General features: G+C 43.4%; 1 protein-coding gene across 1 annotated transcript in view; it reads left to right on the forward strand.

The window, feature by feature from the left end:
• Positions 1–18,869, forward strand: part of PCLO (piccolo presynaptic cytomatrix protein) — a 230,630-nt gene extending 211,761 nt beyond the window's left edge. The window contains exons 23-25 of the mRNA XM_060275141.1: positions 13,453–13,587; positions 15,508–15,653; positions 17,392–18,869. Of these exons, the coding sequence (XP_060131124.1) occupies positions 13,453–13,587; positions 15,508–15,653; positions 17,392–17,532 (422 nt within the window). The 3' untranslated portion in view covers positions 17,533–18,869. The remainder of the gene's footprint in view (positions 1–13,452; positions 13,588–15,507; positions 15,654–17,391) is intronic.
• Positions 18,870–20,987: the final 2,118 nt, after the last annotated feature.

The following is a 20,987-nucleotide window of genomic DNA, read 5'->3' on the forward strand; positions in this document are numbered from 1 at the left end:
CTCAAACTCTGGCTCTACCCCCCCCCCCTTTAGACCACTGGTTGGCAATCCACATCAGCATCTATGCTATCTGCTGTCTTTGCAATTAACTAGATATACTGTATAACAAAAGATCCAATTTCTCTTTAAATAATCGCCTGCTCTGCGAGTATCATTTTAATCAATATAACATAGTTACTGACCGTATGAGCACTGATCTGAGGGAAATGGATATTGAGCCAGGATTTTGCAGAGAAAACTGGCCACCTTGAATTCCCTAACAGCAGACGCTGTAATGCTAATTGAATATCTATTTTTAGTTTTAGTTTTCAAAGTCATGTCCAAAAGTGCAGGAGGCTGGCGGTTGCAAAAACCACTGAAAGTCCTTATAAATCAATAAATCGTGTTCTTTGCAACAGCAGGGAACAACTCTTGTGGAGCCCCATTGTATCTCCGGCAAGTGGCCTGAGTAAAAATAAACCAATACTGAAAGAGAAATGGCAGAAACTTGAATACAGAAATCTGAAATAAGGTTGAAGAGACTGACAATAGTAGACTTATGGCTTTAAGCGTAAAGAAAGATAAACTGTATAAGTATAAAATTAGAACTCAAAAAGACGGGTGAAGGTAGGGTGGAAGTCAAATTTTAAAAACAAATAGTGTAAAGATGAATGATGCGAATTTTTCCCCCCTGATTTTTGTGTAGTGATTCCCGATGTTTGTTTTCTCCCTTTTCCTTTTCCTTTTTTTCTTTTCTTTTTTTTCTTTCCTTTTTTTCTTTTTGAAGTATGAACAAAGTGAATGAAAATGTAATATATACAAGATGTAATTGAAATACTGTTTCTTAGATATTAATATTGAAAACTGAATAAAAATTATTTGGAAAAACAACAACAATACGGTATACGCTGAAGTGCCTATAGTGGGATTACTTCTGGGTAAACAAAGATAGGATCAGGCTTCAATGACAACAAAAGATTAAAAGTACATTTGAACATCAGTTATTAAAAACATCCCTAAACAGGGATAAAATGTAGCAAGAATATACCTTTGCCCCACCCCCCTGGGCGAGGAAAGTGACCCTGTAAACAGTAGCTCTGAAACTTTCTGCCAGTCAAGAAACAGGGTAATATGAAACAATATTTAGCATTTGAGTAGCCTGTTACTTGTGTATTTTCTCCTGCATCTGAATGTTCTGATTTCCCCTTTGTGACCTCCTCTCAGAACTGTCAGTGGAACATGGTTTTAAGATCAGGGCTTTCCATAAGATGAACAGTATACCTTGGTTCTTGACAACTGTTTCTACAAATAAAAGGAAGCTTTTGCGTTGCTCTGTCATTGCTTCTCTGATGGTCCATCTTGCCTCTTGAGATTTCTCCAGGTCGTTCTATGCATGCTGTTAAGTTGCTTCCGGCTTCACCTTTTGCACACCTAGCTTCATTCATATCCACTTTGCCTTCTCTTAGCATTTCAGTGAAAGAGGAATCAGACAATGGATTTTATTAACAATTTCATCCTGCCATTTGTGAGTGTGCTGTGTGTGGCATGAGCTGCTGATATGAAACCTTTCTTTCTTTCTTTCTTTCTTTCTTTCACCAAACTTTTATTAGACATTACAAATGCAGACCATCTTAAAACATCCATGTACATTTTTTTAAATATATACAAAGAAACAGCCATATAAGATATATGGTAACAGAAATTTTCATTGGAGTGTCTTCCTGCTAAACTGTGCCATTCACCACAATATGAAACCAACCACTGAAAATGTATTTTTTATCTTTTTAACCTCCTACATCTAGATCTGATGTAGTACTAGCCCTTGATTCACTTACTTGTCAAGCTGAATCACACAATCTTTCAACTGTTTAAGGTCTTCAGATTCGATTCACACCAAGGCATCCATTTATAGCTGGTGTTCTAAGTGCTATATATGGTTTGCAGTTGTTAACATGCAGGGAGAACAGGCTACGGCTGCAATCCTGAGCTCTAAAGTGACTCAGGAGAGACCCTGTCAGTGAGCCACTGTACTCTGTTGAGAACTGCATGAGCAAAGGCTTTCCCCACAGGACTCAGCAGGGAGATCCCATGGTAGTTGTTGCAGTCTTGGCAGTCACCTTTGTTCTTGTAGAGCAGGCACGTCCAACAGGTAGATCATGATCTACTGGTAGATCACTGGACTTCTGTGGTAGATCACTGGTAGACCAGTTGCTCCCCCCCAAAGAAGTTCAACAACTTTGGCTCTCTTAAAAAATCTCAACAATTTTGACCTGAACCCCCAAAAAAGAGGGTAGATCACTGCCAGTTTTTTGCTCTGTGAGTAGATCGCAGCCTCTTGGGAGTTGGCCACCCCTGTTGTAGAGGGTCGCAATGCTGGAGTCACACATGTCTTGTGGCACAGATCTTTGTTCCCAACACTGCAAGAGGAGGCTGTGGAGGTGTGTCATGGGAGAAGAATGGAAGTTTCCAGCACTTCTGTTGGGATTCCGTCCTGTCCTGGGCCTTTACCACATGCCTGAGAGTTGATGACATTCTTCAGCTCATCAAGGAAGGGAGTGACATCCAGTTCTTCCAAGACAGGATGCTCTTACCTGGGAGTAACCTCTATTGAATTCAGTGGGACATGCTTCTGAGTAAACATGGTTAGGATTGCCCTGTAAGAGACCCAAGTAACAAATCATATCTCACCTCAGTCATGAACTCACTTACGTGGCCCACCATGACACCCTGGTGGTGTGAAGGAAACACTTCTTAAATTTCCCCAGGCTTCTCAGTCCTCTGTACCTTTTATGGTTCCTTATGCTTTCTGTTGGGCTGGACCCAGGTGGCACTGTGGTTAAACCACTGAGCCTAGGGCTTGCTGATCAGAAGGTCGGCGGTTCGAATCCCTGTGACGGGGTGAGCTCCCGTTGCTTGGTCCCAGCTCCTGCCAACCTAGCAGTTCGAAAGCACATCAAAATGCAAGTAGATAAATAGGAACCGCTACAGCGGGAAGGTAAACGGCGTTTCCATGTGCTGCTCTGGTTTGCCAGAAGCGCCTTTGTCATGCTGGCCACATGACCTGGAAGCTATACGCCGGCACCCTCGGCCAATAATGCAAGATGAGCGCCGCAACCCCAGAGTCGGTCACGACTGGACCTAATGGTCAGGGGTCCCTTTACCTTTATGCTTTCTGTTATCTCAGCTCACTGCCCTTATACTGGCCCTTTTATATTGTTTGTGTTTAATGTTTCTGTTTTAAGGATGCAGGTTGTAATAAACCACCTAAGCTGATTCACTGAGCTACATTCTACTTAATTATTCCAAGAAACCACCAATGGAGATTTAGAAATTATAGTTCTAGGACAACAATTCTAAAACAATCACGGCTGGCTACACTAATGTCAAATTCAGGATGTAAAGAGCCCATATACAAGTTAGGTAAGGCAAGTTGAGGGACACGGGTGGCGCTGTGGTCTAAACCACAGAGCCTAGGGCTTGCCGATCAGAAGGTTGGCAGTTCGAATTCCCACGACAGGGTGAGCTCCCATTTTTTTCGGTCCCTGCTCCTGCCAATCAAGCAGTTCGAAAGCACGTCAAAGTGCAAGTAGATAAATAGGTACCGCTCCGGCGGGAAGGTAAACAGTGTTTCCATGTGCTGCTCTGGTTCGCCAGAAGCGACTTAGTCATGCTGTCTGTGGACAAATGCCGGCTCCCTCAGCCTATAGAGCGAGATAAGCGCCGCAACCCCAGAGTCGTCCGCGACTGGACCTAACGGTCAGGGGTACCTTTACCTTTACAAGGCAAGTTGAGCAGCTAATGTGGATAACAGAGGCAAGGGACCTTTGTCCCAGCAAATGGTACTGGAATACAACTGGTTTTCACCAGCACCGCTATCATTGAGGGAAATATTCCTGCTTTGCAGGGGGTTGGACTAGATGATCCTCTTGGTCCCTTGCAACTCTATAGTTCTATGATTCTACATTCAAAATAGCCAGAAAACCTTTATTTATTTTTTTATTTATTTTTTTTTTATTTTATTTATTATTATTTTTATTTTTTTTATTATTTTATTTATTTATTTATTTATTTATTTATTTATGCCAAGAGCATAAGGTCGAACAGATTCCTCACTGGCCTTGCAGACAACTTCATTGTCCAGAAAGTGGGAGAAGCAACAAGAGGATCAGCCATTTTAGATCTGGTCCTAACCAATAGTGATGACTTGGTTAGTGGGGTAGAAGTGGCAGGATCATTAGGTGGGAGTGACCATGCTCTTCTGGAGTTTATTATCCAGCGGAAAGGAGCAACCAAGCATACTAAGGTCCAAATTCTAGACTTTAAGAAAGCCGACTTCAGAAAACTTAGGGAAACGCTGGGTGAAATCCCATGGACAGTAATACTAAAAGGGAAGGGAGTTCATGATGGTTGGGAGTTTGTTAAAAGGGAGATATTAAAAGCACAACTTCAGGCAATACCAATGAGACGGAAACATGGAAGGTGCCTAAAGAAGCCAGGCTGGCTATCTAAAGAACTTTTGACTGAGTTAAGATTTAAAAGGGATATGTACAAAAAATGGAAAAGGGGGGAAATCTCCAGAGAGGAATTCAAACATATAGCCAGCACGTGTAGAGACAAAGTCAGAAAAGCTAAAGCACAGAATGAACTCAGGCTCGCCAGAGAGGTTAAAAGCAACAAAAAGGGCTTTTATGGGTATGTCCGTAGCAAAAGGAAAAACAAGGAAACAGTGGGGTCACTCAGAGGAGAAGATGGTGAAATGCAAACAGGGGACAGAGAAAGGGCAGAACTCCTCAATGCCTTCTTTGCCTCAGTCTTCTCCAAGAAAGAAAACAACGCCCGACCTGAAGAATATGGAGCAGATGATTCAGCAGGGGAAACACAGCCCAGAATAAGTAAGGAGGTAGTACAAGAATACTTGGCTAGTTTAGATGTATTCAAGTCTCCAGGGCCAGATGAACTACATCCAAGAGTATTAAAAGAACTGGCAGAGGTGATTTCAGAACCACTGGCAATAATCTTTGAAAATTCCTGGAGAACAGGCGAAGTTCCAGCAGACTGGAGGAGGGCAAATGTTGTCCCTATTTTCAAAAAGGGGAAAAGAGAGGACCCAAACAATTACCGCCCAGTCAGCCTGACATCAATACCAGGAAAGATTCTAGAGCAGATCATTAAGCAAACAGTCTGTGAGCACCTAGAAAGAAACTCTGTGATCACTAAAAGTCAGCATGGGTTCCTGAAAAATAAGTCATGTCAGACTAATCTGATCTCATTTTTTGACAGAATTACAAGCCTGGTAGATGAAGGGAACGCTGTGGATGTAGCCTATCTTGATTTCAGCAAGGCCTTTGACAAGGTGCCCCATGATATTCTTGTAAAGAAGCTGGTAAAATGTGGGCTAGACAATGCTACCATTCAGTGGATTTGTAGCTGGATTACTGACCGAACCCAAAGGGTGCTCATCAATGGCTCCTCCTCATCCTGGAGAGTAGTGACTAGTGGGGTGCCACAGGGTTCTGTCTTGGGCCCAGTCTTGTTCAACATCTTTATCAATGACTTGGATGATGGGCTTGAGGGAATCCTGAGCAAGTTTGCAGATGACACCAAGTTGGGAGGGGTGGCTAACACCCCAGAGGACAGGATCACACTTCAGAATGACCTTAACAGATTAGACAACTGGGCCAAAGCAAACAAGATGAATTTTAACAAGGAGAAATGTAAAGTGCTACACTTGGGCAAAAAAAATGAAAGGCACAGATACAGGATGGGAGACACCTGGCTTGAGAGCAGTACATGTGAAAAGGATCTAGGAGTTTTGGTTGACCACAAACTTGACATGAGTCAGCAGTGTGATGCAGCAGCTAAAAAAGCCAATGCAATTCTGGGCTGCATCAATAGGAGTATAGCATCTAGATCAAGGGAAGTAATAGTACCACTGTATTCTGCTCTGGTCAGACCTCACCTGGAGTATTGTGTCCAGTTCTGGGCACCACAGTTCAAGAAGGATACTGATAAGCTGGAACGTGTCCAGAAGAGGGCAACCAAAATGGTCAAAGGCCTGGAAACGATGCCTTATGAGGAACGGCTTAGGGAGCTGGGTATGTTTAGCCTGGAGAAGAGAAGGTTAAGGGGTGATATGATAACCATGTTCAAATATATAAAAGGATGTCATATAAAGGAGGGAGAAAGGTTGTTTTCTGCTGCTCCAGAGAAGCGGACACGGAGCAACGGATTCAAACTACAAGAAAGAAAATTCCACCTAAACATTAGGAAGAACTTCCTGACAGTAAGAGCTGTTCGGCAGTGGAATTTGCTGCCAAGGAGTGTGGTGGAGTCTCCTTCTTTGGAGGTCTTTAAGCAGAGGCTTGACAGCCATCTGTCAGGAATGCTTTGATGGTGTTTCCTGCTTGGCAGGGGGTTGGACTGGATGGCCCTTGTGGTCTCTTCCAACTCTATGATTCTATGATTCTATGATTCTATGATTCTATTTATCTCCCCCATCCCCTTTGTAGAAGTTGATTGATATGAACAGTGTGCCCTATTCCTTTGCCTCCGGTGTACATAAGCCATGTTAGGAATTGGAGTCCACCTTGACACTTTACTGAAAGGTAAAGAAACATGGCTAACCAGCCCCACATGTTCCCCCCCCCCTTCCTTGCTCCCGGTGGAAACAGCTTCTGACAAGATCCTGCTTTCATGCCTTGCTAAGTTGTTGATGCAGCTCCTGTTATATTTAAAGCTTTTCCCCTCAAGCTTCCTTTCTTTCTAGTTGACAGTAAAATGGATGGTCTCTGAAAGGAGCTTTTTGTTGCCACTGTTTTCATTTCTGAACAGTAGCAGGGACTGCAGAACAGTTTTAATCCCCTCTTGGGCACACAGGGATGCAGCAGATAGCAATAACGTATCTTGGGCTAAACATTTTAAACTTATTTAATTGCATAGAAAGGATTAAAATATCGATTTATCTGCAGGTCTGTGATTTATTTAAAAATAGAAGCCTAACTTTATTCTGTGTTCGCGCACACATGCACACAGATACATTCAGAAAGTTCACATGTTGTTCAAGGTGTAAATGACTGGTCTAAATTTGAAGCTGCTGCGCGGTTCTCTAGGCAGATGTGATTATGAAGTGTGACATTGTGCATCCGGGTAGACAGATTCAGTGTATTTTGAAATCTGTGCTTGCTCTCCTGCTTTCCCTCTACCTGAAAAGGGGTTTGTACGTTTCATAGAGAGGACGGTGCTTTTTTAGGCACTGGGGAGCGTTTTGAGCCACAACACTAGCAGATCCTTGTTAATGATGGAATTACCAATGCTCTGGTTTCAAGCTGGTATGCTTAGGGCAGGGGTCCCCAAACTAAGGCCCGGGGGCTGGATGCGGCCCAATCGCCTTCTAAATCCAGCCCGCAGAGGGTCAGGGAATCAGCATGTTTTTACATGAGTAGAATGTGTCCTTTTATTTAAAATGCATCTCTGGGTTATTTGTGGGGCATAGGAATTCGTTCATTTTTTCCCCAAAATATAGTCCGCCCCCCACCCACCCACAAGGTCTGCGGGACAGTGGACCGGCCCCCTGCTGAAAAAGTTTGCTGACCCCTGGCCTAGGGTGCTTCTACCTCCAGGCCTGTTGCCTGGCAAGTAAGGGGGAATGCCAGTGTTTTCTTCCCAGCCATTCCCTCCTGTCCCCACCATATTAATTCATTTTATTAATTATTACAATATTTCAATATAGTTAAAAACAAACATATTTTTGGTATCTGCATGCATTACAGTCATAGATGTACTAAATAAGGGTGGGGGTGCCCAGAAGATGACACAGGGATGGGTGGATGAAATTTACCATCATAGGATTCAACTACAAGTGTCCTCCAGCTGTTTCTTTTTGGCTTTTTACAGGTTTAAAGCAATACCTTAGCACAATAAAAACCCGTGAAATGCAACTATCGTAGCTCTTTCAAGGCAAACACTCAGAACAGATATAAAATAGTGGTGCCATTTTGTGCTGGATGTTTAAAAAAAGCATGGGTTTAAAACAGGGGTCAGCAAACTTTTTCAGCAGGGGGTCTGTCCACTGTCCCTCAGACCTTGTGGGGGGCGGGACTATATTTTGGGGGGAAATATGAACAAATTCCTATGCACCACAAATAACCCAGAGATGCATTTTAAATAAACGCACACACTCTACTCATGAAGAGAGAGAAAAACAGGCAGGCCTCACAAATAACCCAGTGATGCATTTTAAATAAAAGCACACGTTCTACTCATGTACAATCACGCTGATTCCCGGACCATCTGTGGCCCGGATCTAGAAGGCAATTGGGCCAGATCCAGCCCCCGGGCCTTAGTTTCCCTACCCATGGTTTAGAAGAATTATGAGTTTGGGTAAAAAGTTAAATAAAAAAATTCGTTCAGTAGCACCTTAAAGACCAACTAAGTTTTTATTTTGGTATGAGCTTTCGTGTGCATGCACACTTCTTCAGATACACTTGAAACAGAAGTGTCAGTCCCTTATATATATACAGAGGGTTGGGGGGGATGGGTGGGAATGGGTGATGGGCTGATGGGAGTGGTAAACCTGTGGATGGCTGTTAACGACTGCTGATGACTGCAATTAGTCCGGGGGGGAGCAAGGGCTGAGGCGCTAAAGAAAGCTTGATCATGCATAATGAGATAAGAATCCGATGTCTCTATTCATCCCAGGTGGATCCATGGTTTTAAGCTTGGTAATGAGTTCCAATTCAGCAACTTCTCTTTCCTGTCTGTTCCTGAAATTTCTCTGTAATAAAACAGCTGCTTTGAGATCTTGTATAGAATGTCCTGGGAGATTGAAGTGTTCTCCTACTGGTTTCTCTGTCTCATGGTTCCTGATGTCAGATTTATGTCCATTTATCCTTTGGCGTAGGGTTTGGCCTGTTTGTCCAATATAGAGAGTTGAAGGGCACTGTTGGCATTTGATGGCATACACAATGTTAGAAGATGAGCAATTGAATAGTCCTGAGATGGTATGTTGGATGTTGTTGGGGCCAGTAATGATGTTGTCCGGATGTATGTGGCAGCAAAGGTAAAAAGTTAGCAACTTCATAGTGGTTTTTACTGACCAGATTATGGGAACTTTGGAGGGACCTGAAGTCAGTATGTATACAGAGTATAATTTCAAAATGTGCATTTGCCAATGAACGATAGAGAAAATTTAAGACTTGTCCTCACTTAACTTTCCTCCACTCTTTCCAGGCACAGTCCGTGATTTAAAGTTTCATGATCAAGCACCCTTTTTTTTGTTGCTCTGGAGCTTTCCCCATGAAAACCTGCTCTTTACAGCTCAGTCGGAGCAAAAGTCCACCTGCGGAAAACCAGAATAGACCTTTGCTCTGATTCTGCTTTACAGAGCAGGCTTTTTGCCATGAAAGCTCAGGACAAAAATAATGCTTGAACACAGAGCGTTAAAAGTCCAGACATCTGCCTGGAAAGAGCAGGGTGAAAGGTACTTGTGGATAAGACCTTAGGCATTACTTATCATACCTTTTCTCCATCAAATTGAAATATTTCCAGTTTTTTAAAGATCCAGCACATTTTAGCAAAGTTGTGTGGCACAAAGTATCTTTGTATTGCTCGATTCACACGACCATTTTGAGTGTAACAATTAGATCGCATCCACAGCATATGTTCAGCACAAAGAGAAAATAGGGATATTTTTTTATTTTTTTATTAATTATTACGGTCGAGGACCAGCTCTTAGAAGTAAAATAAAATAAAATAAAAATAAAACGGATCCCTTTGAAAAACAGTTTCCGGGAGCATAATGTATAAAAGTTGCTTTGAACAAGATTTAAAAGAAAAAGAAAAATAGGGATACTTCTTAGAACTTAATGAAGGACAAATTATTACATAGGAAGCTGGTACCATATACATGACTCTCTCACTGAGCTACATTCCCTAAATAAATAAAGTGCTAGGTTCTGCTCTGTTTTGTTTTGTAAGGTTGTATTTAAACACACACACAATACTTTAACTAGGCAGCAACTTCAAAATGGAGAACTGGCCTCCACAGTCACTTACGGACCCATTGTTAAAATCATGTTTATGGAAGACAATCTTACTCGGCTACAAGTGATCGCCAAAGAAGAAGAAGATATTAAAATTCAAAATATGGGGTTTTATCGGGGGGGGGGAGAGAGAGATCCAAAATACAGGAAGAACATTGAGCCGGCTATTTTTTTGTGATTTCTGACTATGCAGTATTGTTTTGTGGCGTCAGTTTTCTCCTCCCTGTGGGCAAAATGAAAATTGCATTTAGGTTTTGCAATCTTTCCTAGACGAATCTGTTGAGACGGTAATCGGGGGGCGGGGCGTTGAAACAAGACTAATTAAGTACCTGCCAATTCAATGAAAAGTCTACTCCTGTTGACATCAACATAGCTAAATGTTTATTCAGATTTATGAGACGAATTATAGTTTATGCCAGGACACCAAAACAGCTGTACTGTTAGCAGATACTGATCTGCACTCACAATGAGAAAATAATATGCTCCAACTCAGGAAAGAGGGAAATTTTGTTCTGTCTGCCTTTTCAATTGAACCAACCTAATTTTTATTCCCAGACAAATGCATAGATTTTAAACATAGTTATCCTTCAAATTTCACATTTCTAAATGCAAAATATATACCCTGGTTAGAAATGTGTACACTGAGATGAAATACCTATTTAAATACATATGTTGCCGTAATCTTTGGCTCCCCGTTGGTGGAATGCTCTCCCCAGGAAGGTTCACCTGGCACCTTCATTATATGTCTTTAGGTGCCAGGCGAAAATGTTCCTCTTCAACCAGGCCTTTGGCTGAGTCATATTCTACAGCCTTTAAATGTGTCTGTGGGAAGGGGGGGGGTATTGTTTTGTTGTTCTTGTTTTAATTGTTTTCTTGTGTTTTATATAAATTTAATACAATTAAGAAAATAAAAATAAATGCCAGCACTTTGAATTAGGCTTGGAAACAGACTGAAAGCCAGAGGCGCCAGATTCTCTTGGGAGGGGCAACATGACGGGGACCAACCTTCTCAAAAAAATTAATTTGTGGTGTCCAAAACTGCCTCGGTCCCTAGGAGTTGCTGTCGATGTTGAAAGCCAATGCCCATTCCCCGTTATCAGCCTGGAAGGTATAGTCTAAAGCAGGGGACGGCAAGGTTTAACTTGCCTGGGCTGGTTCACTCCAATGGAGATCCCTCCGTGGGCCAGATTGCGCACGTGTGTGAGTGCACGCAGCTGCAATTTCCGGCATCTGCGTCTGTGCAGTCACGATTTCCAGCATCTGTGTCTGCGCAGGTGCGATTTCCGGTGTCTGAGCATGCGCAGACACAACTTCCGGCACCGCAGAAGCAAGTACCCGTGCCACACTGCACCGGTTTAGCGCAGTGTATGGGGACTCACTGAGTGGGCAGCTCGGTTCAGGGGCCGGTTAAACGACCCCGTGGGCCGCTTGTGGCCCATAGGCCTTAGGTTGCCTAGCCCTGGTCTGAAGTAATTGCAGTTTCTGAAACACTCCAGAAGCAGCCCTACATGCTGTGTGTTGCAATGACTTGGAGATCACCACAGCATAGCACTGTCCAAGAAAGGAGCACAGCTGCCACAGAAGTCAAAGACGAAGGAAGGATTTGTCCCGGAGGCACTTTGGGGCTCTAGTATTAAATCCCCGGAATCCAAACCTAATTGTGTAGGTTCAATGGATAAGAGTGTCTGACTTGGGAGACCAGGCTTCAAATCCCCACGTGGTCATGAATTTCACTGGGTGAACTTGAGCCAGCCATGGTCTCTCATCCTAACCTGCCTTGCAGGATTGTTGTGGGGATTAAAGGAGGAGGAGAACCACGTACACCACCTTGAGCTCTTTGGAGAAAAGGGTTGCCTTTAAATGCAATAAATAAATAAAATTAGCTGCATTGCACAGAGAAACCAACCACCCACAGCACCTCTGTCAGGATTGTACTCATCCAATCCACTAGAGCAGGGGTCCCCAGACTTACCGGGCTTCGCGCGGCGGGCCGGAGGGCAGGGGAGTGTGCGCGCAGCGGGCCGGAGGGCGGGGGAGTGCGCGCCCATGCGCATGCGCCCACGCACGCGGTCGTAAAAAAATCGCTGAAAATCGCTTGTGCGCATGCGTATGGGCCTCCCCCGACCCAGAAGTGCACCGGAAATGACCTCTTCTGGGTCGGGAGAGGCCCATACGCATGCGCACAAAGGATTTTCGGCGATTTTTTGCGATTTTGAAGATCGCCGCCGCGCCGCGTGCCGTAAGAGCGGGCGGCGGCAGCGGGCGGCAGGGGTCGTCGCAGGCCAGATTGGGAGGCCAATTGGGCCGCATCCGGCCTGGGGGCCGTAGTTTGGGGACCCCTGCACTAGAGCGCCGATATACCTGTTTAAAATCCCCATGGTCTCACTTGCCTCAGGTGTACATGAGAAGCAGAGCTCGGTGTGACCAATGGTGACATGAGACTTCAAATCCCCAGGTGGCCTAACTCCCATGGGAGACCAGATAGCACCCTACAGAACTTTGTGGCGCAGGTGTTACAGGGATGAGCCATGGTGCCATAACAGAACTTTATAGAAGTGCTTCAGGCAGGAACAGAATTCCGGAAATAGTATGCCTCCAGAAGGATGCCGTGTTCTACAGAACTGGAAGCAAAGTCAGATTGGTTCCTGGAAAAGAAATGAAATTAGATTACCTACCATTTACACTCAGTGTGATAAATGTGGTTTGTGAGTCACCTGATTGCAGATAATATAGTTGGCAGCAGAACTCCCACATAGTCTCTACTGTGCGGCAAAAGCTTCTCAACTGAGCCAATGTTTTTGCCGGAGTTTCCCATTGCTGAAATTCCAATGGCAGGCTTAATTCATGAGGGAATTAAAATGCCAAACTGAATTATGTTCACAAAGGTGCCGCTAGCGCCCAAAGTGAAAATTAAGTGTCATTTTACAGGAAGACGTGTACGTCTAGGTAGGCCCAGGATACCTGAAGGGGCTTGTGGTTCTCCCTGGGTCAGAAGCATGACTCGTGTTAATGAGGTGTCACACATTCAGTTTCATGGGCCCAATTCTGCAGAACTCCATCCCATTAGAGATCAGGCAAGCATCCTTTTCCCTATTTTGTTTTCAAAATGCCAACACAACAATAAACTACCGTTTCTTGCAGATGCACCTCCTAAAAAATAATATAAGGTTAAATGCACTTCGGCAAGTTACCAAGCATGAAGAAATGAAATGTACCTTTCAGCCAACTGGGGAGTTGCTGTCATTCCCGAGTCTGCCCTAAAATAATTATGGCCACATCTTGTGCTCATTTATACAACGACTATAAAGACCCTGTGCTAGCTTGAGTTTATATTATTTGTATTATTGTTTGGAAAGTTTTGGAAGTATTAGGTTTGTTGAATACTTACATGCACCTTTTGCTGTAGCTGATCTGACCCCTCCCCCTTTTACAGGTAAAACCCAGGTGATGGGTGAAATCAAGATTGCTTTAAAGAAGGAAATGAAGACTGATGGGGAACAACTGATAGTTGAGATCCTTCAGTGCAGAAATATCACCTACAAGTTTAAATCTCCAGATCACTTACCAGGTATCAATTGTATACCAGCATTTTAATACATAAAATATGTTTTGAAATGCGTTGTAAACACATAAGGATGGCAAGATTTCAATTTTGTTTTCAGTTATCAACACACATGTATCTTATCCATTGCTTATAGTACAGGCATCCCCAAACTGCGGCCCTCCAGATGTTTTGGCCTACAACTCCCATGATCCCTAGCTAACAGGACCAGTGGTCTGGGAAGATGGGAATTGTAGTCCAAAACATCTGGAGGGCCAAAGTTTGGGGATGCCTGGCTTATAGCATTCATACATTCTTGTTTTCTCTACAGATGGTTGGGGGGGGGTGTTCCTAAAAATAAATAAATGTAAGGGGGGTGTCTTTCTGCCTAACCAGGCATCTTCAGGAGAGAGCGATGTGCAGCGACAAAGATGCAAGGTGCAGGCAGGTACATAATGCTCTTCTCCGAAACCCCCCTCCCATTCCTTTTCCCCTTGAAGAGTCCCAGAGACTCATGTTAATGCCACATACATGGATCTGGACCACTGCAGGTGTGGCGGTGGTGAGGAGAGCTGCTCCTGGGGAAAGGAGGTCTGGCAGGTCTCTTCCCGCAGCACAAATTGCTCCCTCCCAAGAGTGCTTTGCAAGAGCTTCATTTACCTACGTGTTTGTGCTCAACACAATGCAAACTGGTAAATGACTCACCAGCCTCCTCCCTAACGGCTATTGAGAAGCCTCATACGTATAAAACGTGGGATGTTGCTTTGTCGAGAGGCTCTGAAACAACTCAACCAATTGCGCGTGGCTTCTATGTATGTTTCATTCCCATAGGAATCTGCCTAATATCAAGTCAGGCCATTGGTACGTCTGACTCAGTGTTGTCTGCACCAGGGATGGGAATCCTGTGGCTATCCATATGTTTGGACTCCCATCAGTCCCAGCCAACATGGGTGGTCCAAAAACATCTGGAGAGCTGCAGTTCCCCATCCCAGGTCTGAGCTGAATGGCGGCCTGGTTCTCCAGGATTTAAGGCAGGCATCCCCAAACTTCGGCCCTCCAGGTGTTTGGGACTACAATTCCCATCATCCCTGACCACTGGTCCTCTTAGCTAGGGATCATGGGAGCTGTAGGCCAAAACATCTGGAGGGCCGAAGTTTGGGGATGCCTGATTTAAGAGAAGCATGTTTCTCAGCCCAATCTGGGCATGCTGGTGACTGAAATTGAGATCGTTTGCATGCAAATCATGTTACCTGACACTGGTTGGTAGGTAGGTATCAAGTTTATTGCTTATAGCCAAAGGCTGCTGCAATGTATACAATGTCATTCATGAGTTTCAGCCTTTTCTGAAAGGGATGAGGGAGGTGATAACTACAGCAGACAAGAGGCCCTGTTACTGTGTAATTACTGAAGCCATCTAGCTTTTTACATTTTTGGATCTGCTAAGCAATTGGACTGTAATGATCACGGGACTCAGAATTCAAAATTTATAGTCTCAGTCCTCTCTAAACTAAGTGCTTCAAGTCAAGAGTGGCAAACCTCTTTATGATAGGAAAGCTATTCCTTTCTAAGGTAGTGTTATCTAAAAAGAACTGAAATAGCATAGGATAATTATATGTCAATGCCTGTTTCTGGTTGAAGTACCTCTGGTTTATTTTATTTTCCAAAAAAATAATGAGCAGCTTTCTTTATCTCAGCTTCATCTCTTATATGAAAGATTTCCTAAACTATTTCATTCAGTGAATTTCTGTACTCCTTGAGAAAGAATTTGCTTTCAGGGCTCTGAGATTCAGAGCACTTCATCAGCTCTCCTGGAATTACCTCATTTTGATACTGAGGGAAACAGCAGCGAGACGTTCCCCTCATCTTAAATAGCCATTAACTAATTTAATGCTAAGTGAGTTAGCAGCAAAGACACCTAATGGGGTTCTGAACTGCTTATTTGAACAGATCTGTATGTGAAGCTGTACGTTGTCAACCTTGCAACTCAAAAGCGAGTAATTAAGAAGAAAACAAGAGTATGCAGGCATGACCGAGAACCTTCATTCAACGAAACATTTCGATTCAGTTTGAGTCCCACTGGGCATTCTCTCCAGGTAAGCCTCCATCTTAATGCAAACTGAGTGTTATGCTTTCTGCATTGGACATTTGAGGCTCCCTTTCTCTCACTTGGGACCCAGGTGGCGCTGTGGGTTAAACCACTGAGCCTAGGGCTTGCTGATCAGAAGGTCGGCGGTTCGAATCCCTGTGGCGGGGTGAGCTCCCGTTGCTTGGTCCCAGCTCCTGCCAACCTAGCAGTTCGAAAGCACGTCAAAATGCAAGTAGATAAATAGGAACCGCTACAGCGGGAAGGTAAACGGCGTTTCCGTGTGCTGCTCTGGTTTGCCAGAAGCGGCTTTGTCATGCTGGCCACATGACCTGGAAGCTATACGCCGGCTCCCTCAGCCAATAATGCGAGATGAGCGCGCAACCCCAGAGTCGGTCACGACTGGACCTAATGGTCAGGGGTCCCTTTACCTTTACCTTCTCTCACTTACTTACTTAATTACTTAACCTTAATTATTTGCCATTTGCCGAAAAGCAAATTAAATGTTACAATGCGAGAGTTACATGAACAGTCTCCCAGTGTCGTTGTGTTTGCTCTTCAAGCTTGGAACTTCATCAACTTAGAAGATTCTTGGCTGCTCTAAGTATCAAAACAGAATTTGCAGAGAGAATAAATAAATTTGTATGATCTTCAAAACTGAAGCCTTTGGCAGGATGTTCCTCATAAAATGGAACAAGGAAGCATAAATGTTCAGTCAGTGGCCACCTAATGGAGGCCTCTTTCTTGGGTGTTGGCAATTCAGGTTCACACTCAGCCATGACAGTCTCTGGGTGGTTTGGCTATCCTAGCCTAATAATAATAAGAATAATATATTTATACCCCGCCCTTCCTGGTTTAAAAACCGGGCTCAGGGCGGCTAACAGCAAATATAAAACATTGATTAAATGCGACTTTAAAACAGCATAGAATACAACATAAAATGCAGCATCAATATCAATAAAATTCAAAAATTCAGGGGTCATTTTTGGAAAGAAAAAAAAACCCAGTCAGTAGACATTGAATGATAACCAGGGCTAACTGGCCAAGATGGTCCTACTAGGGCCAGCAATGAGGGGTGTGAATAAGGATTTAAATGTGGGGTCCCAGAAAGGGTTTCTTCATAGAAAAGGAAAGGGAAAAGGGAATAGAGGATCAGGCTAATTCAGATTGAAGGCCAGGCAGAATAGCTCTGTCTTACAGGCCCTGCGGAAGGAGATCAAGTCCTGCAGGGCCCTAGTCTCGTGGGACAGAGCATTCCACCAGGTTGGAGCCATCACTGAAAAAGCCCTGGCCCTGGTGGGGGATAGTCTGGCTTCCTTAGGGCCTAGCCTAGCTAGCCTAATGTGTAGCCTAACCTCATGGACAGCATTCTTGTGAGGAGGGGGGAAATGTCAAACTCATAAATATAACATAACAAATTCCACTCCCCCCCAACTTATTTCAGCTAGAGGTGGCCATACATACAATACGATCATAATAGACATTGGAACAGACACGTATAACAATAAATTATATGTATATGGACAACCTATACATGGAAACATGTCAGGAGATCTCAGGGACACAGACAACTTGTCCAAAGCCATTCATCGTCCCACAAAAAGCGTTGGGTACATTTTGTGACACGATCTTGGTTCCCATAGTGAACAGACAGCGCCTTCTGCAGCATGATCAGGGCCATGTTCCAGGGCTTTAGATCTTTTTACCAGAATGGTGAATATCTGTCCAACCCTCTGTTCTCTTCCCAGATACTCCTTGTTTCCAACGGAGGAAAGTTTATGAAGAAGACCTTGATTGGTGAGGCATATATCTGGCTTGACAAAGTGGACCTCAGGAAAAGAATAGTAAACTGGCACAAACTTTTGGTCAGCTCAACACAAACACATTGAGGAAAGATTTCTTCCTGGGCCATCAAGCCTTGGGAAAGTCTGCTTGTAGGATTCCAAGACTCTACTTTGATATTGTGTTTAGCTAGGCTTTCAGAATATGAAGTAGGAGGAGAAAGTTCTGGGCTGTTTGGCACACTTTCATGAGGGCTAGTCAACTTGTTTTGCTGTGTTTTTTTAAAAAAACAAATCAGCAGAGCTTAATAAACCAACCACCCTAAGCCCAGAAATTAAAATGAGTCTGCTTGAAAAAGGAGACTTATGTGTGGGTTCTGTGAAGTTAGAATCTGAAGAGGAATAATAACACCATGCAGTTGAAGGCAGGTGTTAATGCAGAGAATTTGGCTGCAGCTGGAGGCAGGATCTTTCTGCGAGAGCAGTCTGGCTCATGGTGCAATCGCCGAAGAGATCGTGATATGCAAAACTACCTGAAGCAACTGCCTTTCCAGTTCTCCCTTATCTGAAGACTTATCTGAAAATCCATGGTCTTAATGTAAGAATATATTTGCTGTGGTGAGATGATGCCCCAGGAGGCAAATGGTGGGGTAATTAGTTTTTAATTTAAATGGTGGCAATGTTTCTCTTTCATGTTATTTTTTCTTCTTCTTTGCTAATTATATGCGTTGGCGTTTAAATTGAGAATAGTAATCTCTGTCTTTTCCCATGTTGGAGAATTACCATCTCGGACTGTAAAGTACAGAAAGCACAAGAATAGTTGTCATTTTGGAAAAGAGTAAAGGGGGCAGTTGGAACCATGTCAGGAAAAGAGAAATTGCTTTTGTGGTGTAGAAGAGAATGCGATTCAGCCTACTGTGAATGACTGTTTTCCATAGTTTTGCTAAAATGGCGTTGGTTCTAAGGGCTTTTGAGCACTGAGGTGAATATTGTGGCTTCACTATCTGTTTGTCTTGCCTTTGTGAACTTCAAGGAGTCACTGTTTCCAACTGTATGAAATAGTCCACATGTTAGAACAAGTGATGCTGTTTATGTGATCGTGTGCTACAGGCTCCTTCTCATCTGCATGAAGTTGCAAACATTCTGCTCACAAAAGAGATCATTGAAAGACAGACTTTGGTTTGTAAGGTTAAATACTGCGTATAAAATGAATATCCATTTCTAACTTGGCAGCATCCATTGCCATGGGCTACAAGCTTTCTTAAAGGCATGGAGCATGAAACTGTGTTGGTGGTTTCCCTGTTGGCTTCCAACAAAAAAATGGAAACACAATTAGTCCCTTATTGTGTTGATTTGCTTTATATTACAGTATTTTAATGGAAAATGGGCATGTAATTTCACTATGCCAAACTATTCCTTGAAGCGGAAATGGTTAAACAGTAGTAGCAGCAAGTATGTGCAGAGGAATCATAGAATTGTGGCGTTGGAAGGAACCGCAAAGGTCCCGGAGTCCAACCCCCTGCAATGCAGGAAACTTCTGCCCAAAGTTGGGCTCGAACCCACAACCCTGAGATTAAGAGTCTCATGCTCTACTGACGGAGCTATCCCAGAAATACCCGCACATTTTATCCCGACTGTAAAATAGGTAATGATTGGAAGGAGAGCATACGAACATAATTAGGTGTTCTTACTCAGATTTCATCCGTCTGTCTCCTAGAAATATCAATTTCAGTCCAATTCTTTGGAGCAATCACACTGTCCTCCTGCCCCAAGTGCTGTGTCATGTGGAAATTGCCTGCTACTAAATACCACATCTCCCTTATCCTTATTTTAAAAATCTCACGGCACCTGAGTTTGTGTTTTCTGAAACAGCGAATTTCAATTGCTAAGCAAAGTCTTTCTTTAGAAAAGAAAAAGAAAAAGTGATATATGCAATTTTGCACAAATGGCTGGCAATTGTGTTCTTGCTAAGATTTATGACAAAGGTGGCGGATCTTATAGCGGTTGCCATGGAGATTTCCAGCAGTAGCAAGCGCCAAGTGGGAGGCTTGCTAGTAAACCTCTAATTATCACTATTAATTGATAAAGCTAGACTGCTATTGCTGTTCTGTGGATTGGATGACAAATTGAGGAGCAAGGGAACAGCTTTGTGTTAATAGCAGATATTTATTTGCCATTATTTATTCACAGCGTTGCTGTTGTGGCTTCAGGTGCCCCTTGTTCAGCAACTTCTTCTGCCGCCAGGCATCAGGTCCCAGGGGGGACGATGGTGCTCCAGGCCTTGGGAGCCAAGCTCTCTACAAGTCAAATGCACCAGCGAATGTTTGTGGGAATTTGTGCTTGTGAGGAAAGGCAGGTTCTGTTAGCCAACAACATGTTGAAGGTCACTAGGGTTGGAATCCCTCTTCATTGTATCCTGCATATCACAAAGAACTAGTGAAGGGGGTGTGACGTTCCCCGAGCCACATATGCATCAGTCCAGAGACTGAAGACATCTGCCGAGTGTGCCAAGTTCCTTTTGACCAAATGTCTGGGTTGTTCTGGAATCATTCTATGCAACAATGAATCACGTTTAAATGCAGTTTTCTTTTTATGAACGAAGGCAACAAAAACCCTTCTTGTGGCAATTATTTTTTTAAAGGGAAAAAAATCACAGGGACTTTGGGTATTTGTGAAAATGTATGAATACTTCACCATATCTGTTTTCCTCTGTGTGTGTGTGTGTGTGTGTGTGTGTGTGTGTGTGTGTGTGTTGGGGGCGGGGGGCAGGGAATCTTATTCTTTCTTTCTTTCTTTCTTTCTTTCTTTCTTTCTTTCTTTCTTTCTTTCTTCTGTCAGACAGAAGCACTTAAATGTGGCCAGGCCTCTTAACTTGGAATAGATGAATGTTCTCCACTTGTGGGTTTCTTTAAAGGTATAGATTGTCCATGGCACAATGCGCTTTATTTACTATAGAGCTATAGATATTTACTATATAGATCTAGATATTGCCCACAAGTCTGCCAAGCTAGAGATATAAGTTGTGTTGTACAAAAAGCCTTGTACAGAGGGGGGGGGACAAGCCTGAAGTATGAGCTAAAGCACAGGATGTGTGTGTATTTAACAAATGATAGGTTGTTCCTCGAAAGGGATCATTTCTCTCCTTCGTTCTTGTGATTGATGGCCCGATCTTGCTTTATTTCCCTGGATCCAAACAAGGTGTGTGAGTTCCTGTGATGAACATTGAGCTGTTTCATTGTTATGATCATCCTTTAAAGGGATAGTATCCAGGAGCAATATAAATGCTGTTGCTTTTTATTTGTTAGTGTCCACTAACCGCCCCACCACTTAAACTTGTACCACTCTTTTCAACGCATAGAAGAAGAATTAGTGCACCTCACGGTGTGCACATGGGAGACATTTCCAGGAACCTCGTTGTAAACTGAGTTCCTTTTCTATATGCCTAATAAGTGTTTGGGGCAGCCGGATGGGGAGGGTTAGTACAGTAGCTGGTAACCAGCTGATATTGCTTCTTTCTGTCAGGACGAAGAAGTAAAATGTAAACACTTCTTATATTGTATGTA

This window comes from Zootoca vivipara, chromosome 5, assembly GCF_963506605.1.
Source record: "Zootoca vivipara chromosome 5, rZooViv1.1, whole genome shotgun sequence".
In the NCBI taxonomy this organism is placed as follows: domain Eukaryota; kingdom Metazoa; phylum Chordata; class Lepidosauria; order Squamata; family Lacertidae; genus Zootoca; species Zootoca vivipara.